At 32.8% G+C, this 17,984-nt stretch overlaps 1 protein-coding gene across 3 annotated transcripts; it reads right to left on the reverse strand.

Annotated features, from left to right (window-relative positions):
- Positions 1-585: 585 nt before the first annotated feature.
- On the reverse strand, positions 586-15,953 carry LOC111043330. 3 transcript variants are annotated; one of them, XM_022328244.2, is made up of 5 exons: positions 15,650-15,953; positions 11,966-12,091; positions 9,671-9,829; positions 6,468-6,771; positions 586-2,637 (listed from the first exon to the last, which is right to left on the reverse strand). In XM_022328244.2, exons 3-5 carry the CDS (start codon positions 9,816-9,818, stop codon positions 1,125-1,127), a joined length of 1,965 nt encoding a protein of 654 aa, XP_022183936.2. In that variant the 5' UTR covers positions 9,819-9,829; positions 11,966-12,091; positions 15,650-15,953; the 3' UTR covers positions 586-1,124. The 3 variants fall into 3 exon arrangements, with proteins under 3 accessions (XP_022183936.2, XP_022183937.2, XP_039280894.1); XM_022328245.2 differs by having other exon boundaries at positions 15,386-15,953; XM_039424960.1 differs by lacking the exon at positions 15,650-15,953 and having other exon boundaries at positions 11,966-12,342.
- Between the last annotated feature and the right edge of the window lie 2,031 nt (positions 15,954-17,984).

Genomic DNA, 17,984 nt, shown 5'->3' on the forward strand with positions numbered 1-17,984 from the left:
AACACAACTCCATTTTCCACAGAAAAATGAAAAGATGATTAACATGGTAATCTAATACCTATTTATTTATTTATTTATTCGTGGATAGAATCACAAAACATATACATATGATTAGGAAGGAACAACATGCTTGGCCCAAATCTATTCCATTCCAAAATTTTGATAAATTAATAAAATATCCAAAAAATAGGTAAATATTGAATAGTAATAAAAGGTAATCAATTATGTACTATATAAAAAGGTAATTGCTGATCGAAATTTCAGAGCTGAGTCACTTTTTGTAAGGAATGTCTATTACATGTCGATATTAATAGAGCAATAGAGCTGCTTCAGAATCTTTGTATTTGAATAAGGGCTACTTCCAATCCATATTGAATAAAACCTGAGAAACTTGAGCATTAAAATAACTTATAAAGTACTGAGTACTGAACTATAAACAATGAAGTGCAATATGCAAATAATTAAATTATTAATAATTTGGGGTTAAATTTGTGAACCTCTTCAACACGAATAATAATCAACCTGTAAAATAAAATAATCGTTAGGACTTGGAAAATTGACTTGATTAGAGAACAAATAGCAGAGTTTGAAAAAATAAAAATATATTCTCAATCCAATCATACAAAATATTCATTCTTAAAACGCAATGGTACACTTAATTGTATAGGTAGCTACCAAGCATTGAATAGGCCTATATCGCTTCTAATAGGCTAAATATTTCAATTACTTGACAAAATATTTATCATAAAACAAAAAAATAAAATATTATGAAGGAGCGGATTTAAAATTCATTCTAGTTTCTTTAGTGCCACTTTACAAAAACGTTTTGTTCTTCATGAGTTTTGTCTAGTAGATTAACCAATACACCAATAGGTTCAATACGAACAATATAATTTGCATAGACTTGTCATCTATTGAGACAATCATCAATCTAAAAATCATTCGAATTAAAAGCTTGAACAATAAACAAGCTTTTAAAATAATCTCACTGATTGATAATATATAACTTACCTTCAGCTAATAAAATAATTTTAAAATGTATAATTGTAGGCTTGAGATTAATCAACAATAATATATCACAGTTTGAAATCCACTCTAAATTAAAAATGAGTTAACAGTGTAGGCTACAAGCAATAACAGTATAGTTCAAGATGATAATTATCCATACATGATTTGTGTTTGCCATAAGTATTGGTTCGACTGACTGTGCCCATCAGGTTGAATGTGTTGTTGGAGCCATGGCGGACAGTCGCCTCAAACGTTCCCCCTCCTGGTCTCACTTCAAGCGTCACTATGTAATCTTGCACTCCTTGGTCCGAGTTTTTAATATGTGGCAAAGTCCGCTCCAACCGGGCACTCATCACTCTGTGTAGCTGGAGTTTGGCACACTGCTTGAACTGTTGAATGAGGCCATTCATGTAAGTGACCACAGAGTTACTGGCGGCGACGACTGTCGTGTCATTCAGAGCAGCTGACTCAGTTTGATGGCACGAACACCAGTGCTCGGTCACTCCCGCCTCTGCACACGTTCTTTCCGGTGATATCGGCAGGAACAGACTGATGCCTCTAGGCTTCACAACATCATTTCTCAAGTGATCAATCCTTCTTCGCAGAGATTTCTCTGTCAATTGATCTGGGTGGAGCAGGTGTAGCAGTGTTTCATGCAGATCGAATGGGGTTGTCAATCTACGACTATTGTACTTCAGATTTCTAATAGCTACTGCATATTTTTTCCTAAACCACTCCGGAAAACTGAAATATAAACATGGTAACCTTTCCTCTAAGTGACCTTGATAAGTATTTCTAATATCACCCCACCTTATACCATGATCACTCATAAAAACTAGAACGGAGGTATTAAAAACACCCTTACTGGCAAGTCTCTCTAAAAACCCTCTATAGTATTCATCGCCAAACTTGGGCAGGTTTAAAAAATCGTGTGAAAGACTAGAGCCCCAAATTAAACTAAAACTACGATTCCCTATGGTAGATATATAGAATTTTTCCGCATAATCTAGCAATACTTCAGCAGTCAATCTACGTCCTATACAAAGGTTAGCATTCATACGTTTTTGATGACCAATTTCGTCTTCAGCTTTCTTATTGAAAACTCTCCAATAATAATCGGTGGGCTGTTTCCAGAAAGAAAATTTAAGGTAGTTGAAGATTCCCATCCATGATGCATCTTCCGCGAAACACGTGATGTAACCTGAATCGCTGAAATTCTTCCACAGAAATTGACAATTATCGAAAGTGGATTTCGGTGTAGGCCAGCAAGTTTCACCCAGCTCTTGTTCTGTGAGGCCAGATAAGACAGGAACCAAATTTGGGAATGTGTTATCAGCTACTTTGTTATATCCAAACATTTCAACCACGTTCAATTTACTCTTTAGATAATCCAAAGTGACAGGCATTTGCCGATGTAGATTCAGCCTGGATACAGCGTCCACTCCAATGATCATCACATTTAGGTGATCGGGCTCAATATCCTTCTTTTTCCTTTTCATATGATCTTTCAATGGCGTGAATGAGTGATAATCGACGAATGTTCTGTTCTCTGACGTGCAAGTAACTCTGATGAACTCATAATTTTCTATTTTCTCAGCATCTTCAAACTCTATACAGTTATTGTGGTACCTGGAAAAATAAACATTGATTACCTTCATTTATCATTATCACAATAATTTATGAAGACAAATATAACAAATACACTGGTATATTACCGTAACTATATTGATATGATTGTACTATGTACAATTTTGTGCAGAACTTCAACCACAGCTGTTAAGCTACCGTACTGAAGTTCTTTTTTCCATCATGATACTTTTCTATAAATAATAATCATATTATAATAATATTGTAAAACATGACAGTGTTGTGAATAAATCTCAATTCCAATTGGAAGTAATTACATTGTCGATTGATTAAATACCCAAATCCAGCTTTTGTAGCTAGGTCACTGCTGCCAGAGAGATAAAATAAATAAATAAATGTTTATTTCAAATAAAAACTAAAACTACAACATCAATTACACAAAATATTAGATAAATTACAATATTACATACAATAGTTAGTTACAAAAAACTCTTTTAATGTGTCCTCTACTTGTTTAGTTTTTTCTGTGTGGAAATTGACCTACTCCACTATGGCGTACCATGTTCTAGAGTAGGGTTTGTGTGTATTATTAATTAGTTAGTGTTTAGTAAGTCATAAGGTGGTTAATTGTTATTTGAAATAATGTTTTCTATGTTCTGTCTTCCTTTGCTCATCAACCAATTGTGTTCTATTGTTTTGAACTTTCTAGGATGATTAATCTGTTTAAAGTTTGCAGGAAGTAGATTATATAATTTTGGTGCTAAATGATTGAAATGTGTCTGGTATTATAGTGCGTTCCTTGCAACACTGGTGATGAGAAGATTCCTGTTTCTGGTGTTGTGATTGTGATTTCTGGTTTGAAATATTGTTGGGTTCTTGTGTAATCTGCATAGTATCTCCTTGGAGTAAAGCTGTCTTGGATCCATCACGTCAAACTCATTGAATAGCTGGTCTGATGAATAGCGTGGAGGCTTCTGTTTGATGACCCTCATGATCAGTTTCTGTACCCTGAGGAGCGGTTCGATGTGCAAGAAGCTTGCACCTCCCCATCCCACAATCCCATACTAATCCATAGATAATTGCAAGGTCTGCAATATGACAATGAAACGCTCTATTAGAACATTAAAAGATATGGGCCTAATTGACTGGCTGATCTCTCCACTGTCACATCTGATTTTCTCCAATTCTCTAATGCTCCATCTTCCATAGACCTCATCACACATACTACAGTGCGAATAGTTACATACCAGTATTCCGCAGTCTTCAGTGCGATTCCTATGTAAGGTGCGAACAGCCCCCTGTGGGTTGGGGGAGCTTTGAGTCGATCATCGTACTCAAGAATGTGTTGAAAACCAGAATTCACCCACAGTATCCATGCTTGTCGTAGGAGGCGACTAAAATGAACCTCAAGGCAAATCCAGAAGTTGCCTTGCCTTCAAACCCACGGGATCTGCTCCATCAGGGCAGTTTCGGAGGGGCAAAAAGAAAAACCCAAGAGACTAGAGATGGGTGAAACTCCAAGCACAAATGTAGATCAAGAGGCTAAGTCGAGGGCGGCCAGGTGCTCTAGAGGCAATTTGGCGACCCCTCCTTCAGCGGAAGAACCTACATAGAAGCCAGGTGTGGAACTCACGAGCTTGTGGTTGGAGAGACCAAAACTCACCACTGCTCAGAGAAGGGCGGCCATCCAGGCAAAACTTCTTAAGAGAGGTGAGGCTTCTGACCCTGCAGAGTTTCGGTAGGGCAAAAAGAAAAATCCAAGAGACCAGACATGGGTGAAACTCCAGGCACAAATGTGGGTCAAGAGGCTGAGTCGAGGGTGGCCGGGCGCCGGGCGCCCTAGAGGCAGTTTGGCGTCTCCTCTCTCAGCGGAAGGACCTGCATAAAGACCAGGAGTGAAACTCACGTAGGTCACGAGTTTTGGGTGACCAAACCTCACCACTGCTCAAAGAAGGATGGCCATTTAGGCAAAACTTCTTGGGAGTGGTGAGGCTTCTGACGCTGCAGAGTTTTGGAGAAGCAGAAACAAAAACCCAAGACCCAAACGTGTCACGGTTTAGCTTCCAGTTTCGATTGATGCCACTGATCAGCTGGCGATGTCATCGTGCTGAAACGCAATCGACACTTAATGTTCACTTCGATGCTCTAAAATGTGTATAATGTTAAATGTAGGCCAATTGCGAGTGCGACCTTAACTGTAAGCTATAAATCGACCTGATCGTTCTGCTCGTACCCTGCTTAGAGAACAACATTATTTGCTTGGCAAATGAAAATCACATGATGGCTCCCCAACTCGACCATACAATGCCATTCAGGCAATGCATATAATGTAAATAACCTACTATGTTTTTTCCTCAGTGGTCCCACCTCGAATAAAATATTATCTACAGTTTGTATAAAATAAGTTGAGACTTGGCCCTCCATCCAAAGAAATACAGCGTTGTCAAATTGTGTAAAATTGCAATTTTCTTAAATTTCAAATTCAACCACAGTATGTAGAATATCGTCCCCGATATTCCAGAGCTAGGAAGGTTTTAGGGTTGAAGGGTCAAATTACTTTTGACAATAAATTGAGAAAATAATTTCAATTATTTCCGAGCTACTTTCTCGCTTTCACCATCCACTTATCTTTTGAAACAAAAAAGTTTTTAGCATATCGAAAATTCTTTGTTCTCTGCTGGGAATGTGAATGTCTCGACATTGACGAACAAAATATGGTAATCATTAATTAAGAAGTAACTATGGGCCGGATAAAAATGATCTTATTTCATAAGCAAATTAAATCTCCTTTCAATCTTTCAACCTGGAAACTTTTTAAGCACGGCTGGAATATTGGGGATGATATTCAACATACAATTATGTGATTGAATTTAAAATTTGTGAAATTTGCAATTTCAAATAATTGTTGACGAGTTATAGACCCATGACCGCCTCACTTACTCTCCCGCTAAGTACTAATTACGTAGCGTTTTACGTATTTTGACATAAATCTATAAATATATAACTATACTAAACTCTCTCTCATTTCTTTTTTTCCTCTCTTCCAAAGTCCTATTTTCCCTCTATTCTCTATTTTATTTTTATTTCATTCTTCTTCATTTTCTATTATCATTAGTTTATTTTTTTTCATTTGGCCTCATTTCGCCTCTTCTTATCATATTAGTATTCAAAAATTGTGTTTATTATTTTATTTTATTTTTTCATTCTTATCTTGCATCAAATATATGTGAATGAGCTAGTTGATGTCAATAAGGCTCTTCATGGATTTATTCTGAGAGCTTTTGTATGTAAATAAATAAATAAAATCTGACGAATAAATCACGTTTACGCAGAAAACGTTATGAGTGATGATGTTGTGCGTGGATTGTCACGGAAACTGGAAGACGTCAGTTGAAATGACTTCCGGAATCGTTGGGATGCATGATGCTACTCGGCCTCACAGCGCAAACAAACGGCTTCTCCAACGAATCAAATATGGGGTTATTTCGATCACCCACCATACAAACCTGACTTGGTCACTAGTAACTTATACCTTTTTCTCAAACTCAAGACATGACTTCGAGGGCAGAACTTCCAAATTTACGAGGAGCTCCAAAACAACGTTATGCATTTGGCAGCAGCGACTTTATGAAGAGGGTTTTGGTAGGCTGTTCCCTGGTAAGACACATGCTTAAACCTTCACGGCAATTATGTTTAAAAATAATGATAAGAGTGTAAGTAATTTTTCGTGGAAAAATTCTTCTTCTACATACATTCGTCTTTCATTAATGGCCAATCGGAGATTGAAATATATGATCCTCATATAAGCCGTCAATATTGCTTATACTTATGTCAATATTGACTGTCATACTTCAGTAGTGTTAATAGCTCACCTAAAATAAGTGTCAATGTCGCGGTAAGCAACTCCGTCGACTACTTCTGACTCATCAGCCTCCACTCTCCAAAATGGCGTATAACAACATGTGAGATTTGTTAGATTGAAGGCAGAAATAGCACCAGCATCCAGATAAACATGGGTGACATTCGAATTGACAATGGGAGGATACTTTTCCGTCTCACAAATGATTGGGTCATCCTCGAAAACAAATTGCTTTATAGATGAGTCGAAAGGCTCCATTGCTGGAATTCTACATCCTTTTGTGTTAATCATGAACTCCGAGACTTTTAGTGTCATCTCTGAAACAGACATAGTTCTTAAATTAGAGAATAGAATATGTTTTATTTTACAGAAAAACATATGACCTACATCAATAGTAGATGGTACTTATTTAAAAAACTTTGTACATAATAAAACTAAGTATAACTAGGTATAGACTCATTAGCCGTATCTGTTACGTATCACATTGAAATAATAGCTCAAAAATTGCTAAAAGTGAAAATAATAGGTCATAATATTATTAAAACGATCATTTTGAATTGGGAGGCAGACCAAGGATACGATGGGAAGATGAGATAAGGATGGGTTTTTAGAGGATGGAGAGGATTTATAATGGATAGAAATGTTTGGAGGAGGCCAAAGCCCACAATGGGCTGTAGAGCTATAGAAAGATTTTTAATTGGGTCAAAAAGAAATACTATTCAGTTATTCCATCTATCAATCTAAATGATTATGCACAATTGAGAATAATTGTAGAGCATTTGGAATTGACTTCTTAATAGCAAAAGAGAATAGATAAATGTTGGAAAATAGATTAAATATAAAAATGTTGAATAGATAAATAGAAAATGAGAAGCTTGGTGTTAAGCGTGATAAGAATTTGATACTGATTTCGAAACTTCAATGAGGAAACTCTATACAGCAATATTGGGAAAATATCAACGGTCATAAAAATCTTCTTTTCTAATTTAAATGTGAAATGTTCAACCAATTGAGTTTTTAATGCTAAATTTTATTTTACTAAATTTATATCATTGAAACATGCATAGAGTTAAATAAAGTAAGGAACTCTTCAGAAGGCACCTTATGGAATGTTGGATTTCTGACAATGATAGTGAGAAATTGCTGTTTCCCTGCAACCGCACTGAAAATCCCCACCGTGACACAGCAATAACACAATGTGGAACAGCTTCAGCATTACTTCACACTGCATAACCCTAATAATAGCATTAATTCTATGCCCATGACCAACATTCTTAATATATTAATCAAGCCAATCTATTAACTAGTTATGTAAGTAAATATAATTTTAATCACTAAATAGTATCATCGGATTAGTATTCTAAAAAGTGATTGTGAGAGTGTAGTTGTTTGAAAGTCATAAATAACATGCAGATGATTCCGTGTTTTAGATTTTTGTGTGTAGGAATTCATTCAAATAGAGTAATCTATTCTACGACCGATCGCTGAAAAATGTTTATCTTCTAATTTTTCAACGTAATTGCCAAATATTAGCAATGGTATATTGAGAATAAAAATGAAAGATTATTGAGATCTGCAAGCAATAATAGTTTTTATACTATTATATTAGCGAGAAATTTCTGTATATATTTATGAACTTGGTTATTTATAAGGTTATTTATGTCCAATGGATCTCGAAAACGGCTCTAACGATTCTCACGAAATTTGGAATATAGTAGGTCTATGATATAAAAATTCGATTGCACTAGGTCTCATCCCTGGGAAAACTCGCTGAACGACATTAAAATGATAATTCATCCTTGTAAAAACAGCTGAGGCTTTCGTCGTCGGTGGATAGTAAAAAAGTGAGTGAGCGATGCGTCTGTGGAAAATCAAAATATCTCATCCCCGAAATTCATAAGCTGACTGTGATATAGCCAGCTGTGAAATATAAACACGACCTAGAAGATAAAAAAAACCTCAAGGGTTTGAAAGGTAAAATTATTCATAATTGATCAAAATTAATAATTGATTAAAAGTTTATCGTTATTTTACAGTGTTATTTTGTTATTCAATTTGGTTTGTAGACAGTCTAAAATAAAACTTTCCTGTTTTCAAATGTTTAGACTGAAAATTGGACCTGAATTCAAGTGTATGGAACATAAGCTACTTTTTGGACTATGTATAGTGTATAAATACAAATTCGGGGAAAAACAGTTTTGAGCTGTGCCTGTTAGTCCTCCCCCAATCATTTTTAAGAATTGTGTTCTGTTTATCAATAAATAAAAGAACGAGCGAAGCTCGGTGCACCGATATTTTGTTATTAAGCATGAAATCAGCTTCAGAAAATAAAAAATTATTTCCATTACAATTAATAAACTTTGAAATATTTGTTTAATTCTACAACATTTTCAGCATACAAAAGAAGTTCATTAATAAATCAGTGTGTTCCTACAATCTATATCTAAGGCCGGTTACAGAGCTCGACCGACCGTCAGTGCGTATGTACTATCCTGACCGTACGCATCGATGAATCAGTTTTACACATTCAGAGCTCGATCGACTGTCAGTGCGTATGCACCATCCTGACCATACATCAGTTTTTCTGACTCACAAAATGGACGCCTTTACAGATTGTTTAATTGCAGCTTATTATCTTCGTAAACGAAAGATTAAAAGATGAAGATATCAAGTTCACCCGATGGTCGCCCAAAGAGCATTTCAAAGGAAATTTAGTACCATTATATACATCATTGCTTGGGGTGAAGATACATTTTTCAACTACCTCAGAATCTCCATCAAAAATTTTGATAAGTTATTTCGAGCTTGTATCACCATTGGGAATACTTGCATTCACTTTAAGCTACGGATCAAATAAATGTAGATAATATTAATAATATATGATTTTTTCAATAGAAAAATTAGAAATGATTGAAGAAATGTATAGAAAAACTCTTAATTCAAATATGACACTATTGATTGAATTCATTCATTATGCTATTCAATTCAATATCAGCTGATTGTCGGGCAGAGGTGTCAGCACAATGGTTATGTTGCGATCGGGCTACTGATCAGTACAGCTCTGAAAGATTCTATTTGTTTCAATAGCGCGTCAGTCGGCCGATGGAACGGATGCACACGAGCTCGACCGATGGTATTCGTACGCTGTATAAAACGCATGGTCCTGACCGTGCGCGTGCGTGCCGTCAGTCCTGCTCTGATAATGTTTTGCATTACCTGTTGGTTGAAAATGAGGCTCGACCACATCACCTTCCAGACTATTTTCTTCAATATCAATTTGCAGTACAATCCACACGACTAGAATTCCAAATATAAACAGGAAAACTAGACGTTTATTCAGAGAACACTTTTTAGCAGGCACCATGGATGAGGTTCCTTTGAACAAAACAAAGTAAAACATTAAAAACTAGGGCAAATGATGAGAAAAATTGTTTAAATTAATACAACTATTCTTTAACAAGATCGCAAAATCATCTTGATGAAAACAACATCCGAATTCGGAGGGATCAAGATTATTCTAAGGTCCAAGATGTTAATAAAATATCAAAAAATATCCTTTAGTGTTAATTTTTACAAATTGAGTACCGATTTTGTGGAAGGAGGTCCCTGTTGTCGCGCTAAAATCTAATACCTCACAAGTAAGACAAAGAAATTTGCGTGTTGCGACTCCGCTTACATAGTAAAATTAATCAAATTACAAATTATTTTCCGATCTTGAGCAACTCATCAAATTATTTACAGTAAACAGTATTAATTCATGGAGTTATGTATTATCACTTCACATGTATTATAACTTTATAAATATTATATTGTTATATATTTTCATTTTTTCATCAATAATTGACTGATTTACAAACTTGCCAGTCAAGAGATCCATTATTTCCACAAATATTACAATATTCATCACATAATAGTGTGCACAACACTTCCGAATAGAAAAAAAATCCCATTATACAGTATTTATGATGAAAAATTATTAGGGATTTCTGTCAAGGTGTGAATTCAGATAAATAATTTATTCTTGCATGAGTTATATCAGAATCCCTAATAATTTAACCTACTATTACAGTGTACGTAAACTTCAGAGTGGATACACTACTTTTAGAGCACATAAATAATTTTTCATAAATTACTGTTAGGAAAGTTCCACTGCTAAATATACTCTTATCTATACAAAACTTTCATGCCCCAGGAAATAAAGAATTTTTAAAGCCCATTTCTAAGACAGTAATTTAACTTTGTTGTAGCTCAGACATTGTGCTACTTGTAAATATTTGAAAAACAATTACCTTTCTTGCAGTATTGAGGAATGCATTTCACTCCTGAAGAGGAGCTTCATCAGCCTCAGAGGCTCTTCAGGAGTGAAATGCATTCCTCAATACTCCAAGAAAAGTAAGTGTTTTTCAAATATTTACAAGTAACACAGTGTCTGAACTACAACAAAGTTATTATATAGTGTTTCGTCATGGAAAGAAACATCAATTTCAACAGTAATTTGATTGGAATATAAGAATCTTTTTACTAAGTCAATAATAACAATAATCAAGAGCTACTTGACCTAATAGAAGCTATTATTAAACTACTTTACTAAGGAGTTTTTTCATATCATAAGAGCTTTAGTGATTTCTATCTCTCTTCTTTTAGACTAAAGTCTAAGATAACTCTCAGGTTCAATCATGTTATTTTTATACGTTTCGATATTAAACAAATAAAGAAGTGAAAGATATTGATGCTTTTATTATCGTTTAAATTGAAAATGTTTTGTTTTTACTACAATAGGAAATGTTCATCTACTTATATTTTATGCATATTTACTACTTATATTATGTATATTTTATGCGTACATATATACTCAAAGAGAAAAAATAATTTCTATTCATATTTATGTTAGTAAATCCATACAATTTTCTCAACACTGATTCAATTTTAACACAAGGCATGTATGATTGAATTCCTCTGCTGATAATACAGTAGTAGAGATCAAGGTATTCTATTATGACTTGAATTTACAGATTGAAGAATTGATTTTTTCAAATTATAATATACAAATTTTTAACACAAAGTTATCCTATAAACCTCTTTCAATTACAATGTGGCATACGCAACTAAAATTAGGTATCATCAAATCATAATACTGAATATTACTTTTCACTAGAGTATTGCATGTTCAATATTATATTGTAAAAGTATAAATAAGAATAGAAATATAGGTACCCTTTTTAAAATTACTTATTCACAACATGTTTCGGCTATATGATGCCATTATCAAGTCTTGATAGATCAATTTCAAGTCATTATCAAGTCTTGATAGTGGCATCATCCTACAGCCAAAACATGTTTGAGTAAATACTTTTAAAAAGGGTACTTGGATTTCTATTTTTATTTACATTTAAGAGTATCCCTAAAAGAAAAAATGCAATAAAATATTGTAAAAGTAATATTGAATATTACTTTTTTACTAGAATACGAGTACAAAAGAATTGCATGAAAAATTTAAACTGTTGAACATACCAAAAAATTGATGGGACGTCGCTGAAGCTCAATGAAGCACTCCACAACATTCAACTGAGCATTTTTAGACTGTGTTGGATACCCAGGTGAGCAAGATATTATGCCATTGCATCTTCAAGTAAAAACCTGTAAAATTCAGCACTTACGACTGATGTTCAATTGTTCAATAGTATTACACTCATTTTTTTTATAATAAGCGTACAATAAGCGTGATTAGTATAGTAAACTTCAATCAAATTGAATACTATTAACTGGCGAATGGAGGAGAGTGATAAAAAAATCTGACAAACCAAAAATCAATATCAAATAGGCGACAAAAAGATAGTGACTACTCGATGAAGTGACGCTTGATTCTCATAAGAGTTGATTAGAAACACAAGTGTTTCATGCTATTAGTTGTGTTACTCTGTAACAAGAGATAATACACGTCCTTCATATGCAATAATTACTACATGCTTGAAAGTCTATTACATTTAAAACGAGCATTACATCCATTTGTTAAACCAATACCCTACTTTTAGAGATAAGTAAAATGATAGTCTACTCTGAAATCAATAAGCTTGACTGTTACACCTATAGGTGCTAATAGAATCTTAGACACTCTGCACCTCTTAAAAATTATTTGAAAATATTATTATATTTGTCTTGGTATTGTTAATTGCTACATGTGTTATTGAACTCTACTTTTTAAATATTATGCTTGATGATGATTTTGTAATAATTAGTAATAACCAGCATTGTCTTTACACAATTCATGAGTATTGTTGAAATAAGTAGTATGTACCTGTGTCAATTATAGTAAATTGTAGTTTTTAATAATAAATAGGAAGTATTTTTCTGTTTCTATTACTTGTAGAATAATTATTTGACATTATATTCTTGATTCATACATTTAAAAAAAAGTCGCTACTCATAGTGCCTATTTAATATTAATTTAAGTAAAAATAGAATAGTTTATTGGGAATTATACTGATTATTTATTCGAATTGTATAAGAAAGCAAGAGAATCTGAATCTGTTGAATAGAAACTGAATCTATTCCTTATAGAAACAAACTTTTTTAACAAGGTACCGGCCGTGACGACTTTTAAAAATTTATCAAATTTCACAAAATTTATACAAAGGAAAATGTACTCTGAAAACAATATATACATGGTTTCCCACCAAGGTTGTAACAGCCGTTGACCATATATTCTACTCAAAATTTCTGACAAAAAATGTTTAGTAATCTTTTTTCTTTTGACCTTAGTTTTCGAGATACGGTATATAAATTTTTCGATATTTTCAGAATATGCCCACTTTCGGTCATTAAATACTCAATAAGTCAAAACTACTGGTCCAATTTCAATGTCAAGGGTATTGGTGGAAAGAGAAAAACATTTCAAACAAGATTAATGTAATTTTATTTGTTGTTAGATATTTTGTAGTTTTTTATTAGGGCTTAAACTTGTAAAAATGCTATTCTTCAAATTCAAAGTCAAAATTCAAACCGTTTTTCTAGATTTTTCTCCGGGTAATTATAGTGGTTTCAATATTTCAAAAACCTCTCTATTTCATAAGCTTTTGAATGAGTGTAAATTTGAAAAGGATAGTATCATGATAAAGTGTTTGAAACTGCTAATATCTGGAATGAAATTGAAATTGGACCAGTAGTTTTCGAGTTATTGAGTATTAAATGACCGGTAGTAGGCATATTATGAAAATATCGAAAAATAGATAAATCTCGAAAACTAAGGTCGATAGGAAAAAAGTTTACTCAACTTTTTTTGTCAGAAATGTTGTGTTGAATCTATGGTCAACGGCTGTTACAACCTTGGTGGGACATACTGTATAATCGTAGTTTTATATAATGTAGCCGCAAATCGTCATTATGTTATTCTACTAAATTATTATCGTTTAAGAATGAGGCTTGCAGATCAATGAGCAAGGGAAGTTTTGTGAGTGTACGACACCAGATTTTTTTTATGCTAGCCTATAAATAAATATTATAGGTTTTTTGAAGTCTATTATTTTTTATATATTATTTTCATTTTTATAATAAAAGTTTAATTATTATATAATAAAAAATAGTAGGAGCAGCATTTGTTATATGATAAAGTAGGTTGTGAAAGGTTTCATATTCCAGAGTCTCCAATCAAACAATAGAAACTTCGACTTGTTAAGGGGGCGGCAAATTTTTAATGCGATAAGTGTATCTACTCTATAAATTTGATAATGCCATCCGGTAGGTTTGAAATATGAGATGCGTGTTGTGTAAAATCAAACCAGTCAATTCAATTAAATGGTAGTGTTTCATTTTGAAGTTGTGACCTTTCAAGTTACGATACTGTAGGCCTATTTATTGGCAATTGGCGAACGACTAAAATGACATCTCACCAGGTCATCCAATAGAATTGACAGAGAATGTCAGATTAAATTATAGATAGATAGATAGATAGATTTTATTTTACAATCGTTACTAGGCTTGTCGCCTATGTTAATTATACAGAGTAATATAAATGAACAAGAGTTTCCAATGAAAAAGATAGTTGTTACAATTCCATTTTTTTATTAACTTGCAATTTGAATAATAATATAATGCAATTTTTATAACGTACGGTAGCTGCTGTATGCTATTAGGCCTACTATTATACGTGATATAATAAAAACAGAATATTAATACACTTTTTCTCTATGTATTTAACACGACATGCAGTCAAAATTCTGATTGCATGTTGTGTTAAATATATAGAGAAAAAGTGTGTTAATACATCGCCGCAGCTCGGAATGGATTAAGAAACCATCATCTAGAATATTAATATTTCTTAATTTTGTTAAAGAGAGTGAATTGTAAAATGGAGGTAAAAATAAAAGATCATTAAAAATAGAATAATATCTTATTAGAATGAGACATTCAAAAACTACTTAAATGGAATGGATTATGGAAGAATTTATAGAAATGAATAGGTAAAAAATGATAAACAATGATAAGCAACATTTGAGCAAAACCAACTAAGCTGATGAAAGCCTATGTTTATAGAATCTCAACCATCATGTTGAGACCTATAGTATCTCAACTATGCAACAAAAGCTAAAAGAATTGTGTTTGCAATATTATAGACATTTTTTACAAGAAGCAAATATTTATAAATAATATTTAAAATAGTCTTTATTCTTTATTGATTTATACAATAAGTAGGTACATCATGAAAATGATAGAGAGAGAAAAAATAAGGTAACCTTGTGTTATTCCTCTCCCTAATTTAGATAAGGTTACATAGACTGAAATAAATCAAGTCTGATAATGTAAATTTTATATTGCAGCTTTTGATAAAACATTTAATTTTTTGAAGGTGCTTATCACATTTTTCTACAGATCAACAAAATATCTACCTAGGTCAATGATTAGAATATGGTTTACATTTGATCAAAAATGACTTACTTTTTAAAATTAGAAGGAAGGGCTTCAAATGTCTTCCATTTAAATAGAATAATTGATTTTTAAAACCATTGTAAAAAATAGTGATTAAGTTGGACACGATAAAATTGGATGCAGCATAGCATACGGAGTAGAAGACTTAATCAATTTTATCATGTTGGAGCCATATCTTTCAACACAGTTTGAACAAAATAAAATAGGGTTAATTTAATGTTATTGTTTTGAAATGCAGATAATGCGTCACATGCATGTGAGTGGCCATCTCACCTGATCAATTTTTCTGAGAGCGTGATGATGACAGAGGAGAAGTCGCTCCCTGCTCCATTCTCCTCTCACGGCGACTCCTTTCATCGATGTGGTTGCTACTGACTACCAAACTACGCATGCGCCCTACATCTCTCCCTATCACTCACTCGCCCTTCTGCGTTCTGCCTTCTCATAAAACATAATCACTGTACAGTGCACAATCACGTAGCCTATGCATAACTAGTCACTTCACTTTGCTATTCATCTAGTCTCCCCACACACGCCGAATAACTGGTTCACCCTCTTTCATTATAATCCAATGCTTTTTGATTGGGACATGAATGGGGTGATAAAAAAGAAGCTGGTAATCCAAAAGTAGATCTTTGCTAAGAAGGTTTAAATTAGATCCAGCAGCGACATGAATAAAGCTAGTATGGTATTCAATATTTATGGCAGTAGCATATTATTATTCATTATCATCATCATCATTATTTGGTGATTATTATCATCATTACAAGTATTTTTAAACATATCGATTACATTGGAAAATAATATTATGATGTATATATATTAGTTTATTCTATTCTATTGTTCTAAATTGGGCTATCCTCCTGATTGATGTTTCCTTATCATCATTATTAAAATTATTTTTAATTATATTGATTAAATTAGAAAATAATATTACGATATATATTAGTTCATTCTATTGTTTCAAATTAGGCTATCCTCCTGGGATTGTTTTAAAAATGGTTCATTTATTGTGTTTATATGTAGTCAGTTTCATGAATATATTTCAATAAAATTAATTCTGTAAAAATACGGGCGAATAATATGGATTTGAGAAGTTAATATATTGTTATTGAATATATTAAGTACCGTACAGTAGATAGATGGCTTCTTCATAACAAGCCATGATATGGACTAAGAAATTATTCAACAATAGGACCAACCATTCAATTCAGTCACCTCAATTTGACTTCAGATAAAATAATACACGGTTTTTTTTTCACAAAATCAATTAAACTTATTGGTGTGATTCTAATTATTACCGTATATGAGAGAATGAATTTTTCAAATGAACATGGAATTGAACAAAACAGCTCATCTTATATCTTCTCTTTATATAGAAAACTCTGAAGAAGAAACGTGAATAACTCACCTCAAATAAAATAATACACGGAATTTTTTCACAAAATCAATTAAAAAACTTATTGGTGTGATTCTAATTATTGTATGAGAAAATAAATTTTTCAAATGAACATGGAATTCAACAAAACAGCTCATCTTATATCTTCTCTTGAAATAAAAAACTCATTAAAGAAGAAACATGAATAACTCACCTCTTGAAATATTTATGGACTATTATCTGCCTTCCGCCTGTGAGACAAAGGTACACTTTGTCAATGACTTAGAAACTTATATTGTTTTATATTAGTTTCTAGTAGCTAAGGTATCTTCAAGTTTCTCGGTAAAGCATTTATAGTGTATATAAAAACACTAAAATAGGAACCGCGTTGTCATGAATTCCTACTCCAATTATTTCTTTATGAATCCATTATTTATGAGCCAGAATAGCTCTTTGAAAATGAAGACATTGTCTAAGTTGAAGGTTGTAATACTTTAAAATAAATTTATTCCAATAGAGAAGAATACTTCTATCAAGAGGGACTACAATAGGGAATGTAGGTGAATTATCGAAAACGTGATTCGAACAACAGAATAAATTATAAAAGACGTCAACAATGAATTGTTAAACAAAAACTTGAAGTTGGAAACGTGCAAACGTCAATCTAAGAAATAACCATTCAAACAAAATGAAAGCAACCAGAGGAATTGAATAGAAATAATTTATTATATGATATTAGTATACTGAGAGAGTTCCACTCAATGAAATAATGAAATGTGCCGGTAATTAATGAGATCTGATCATGTTAAATCATAGAATTAAGAAAGCCAAGATGCTTATTTCAGTAAAAGTCTTGCAATACCTTTATCATAATTGTATACAATTTGAAAAAAAACAGTTTTATTTTGTCACATCCATATTTATGTGTACTATTTTATATAATATTATGATTGTAGATAATTATTGAGAGCGAAAATAGCTAGGATGAAATTATGATGAACCATCCAGACAAACACTTATAAAACTACCGTACATCCATCTGAAAATTGGTTCTTTGAATTTCTTGTATGCCTATCTGAACCTAACACAGAAATTATGCTTATGGGCTTCCAGTTTATATTAGTTCAGTGTGGACCAGTACATATGCTGCAAGAACAGCCTCCCAACGAGATAAAACACTAGGTTCACACTGGCATATTTAAAAACAAACAGAAGAATTACCTCGTTTGG

This window comes from Nilaparvata lugens, chromosome 3 (assembly GCF_014356525.2).
Source record: "Nilaparvata lugens isolate BPH chromosome 3, ASM1435652v1, whole genome shotgun sequence".
Lineage (NCBI taxonomy): Eukaryota > Metazoa > Arthropoda > Insecta > Hemiptera > Delphacidae > Nilaparvata > Nilaparvata lugens.

Excerpts from the sequence above, each read along its gene's own strand:
- LOC111043330 (XM_022328244.2), bottom strand. The coding sequence starts at position 9,818 with ATGGTGCCTGCTAAAAAGTGTTCTCTGAATAAACGTCTAGTTTTCCTG. Across the intron at positions 6,772-9,670 it reads GCCTCATTTTCAACCAACAG|AGATGACACTAAAAGTCTCG; the intron begins GTAATGCAAAAC and ends TGTCTGTTTCAG. Across the intron at positions 2,638-6,467 it reads GACATTGACACTTATTTTAG|GTACCACAATAACTGTATAG; the intron begins GTGAGCTATTAA and ends TTATTTTTCCAG.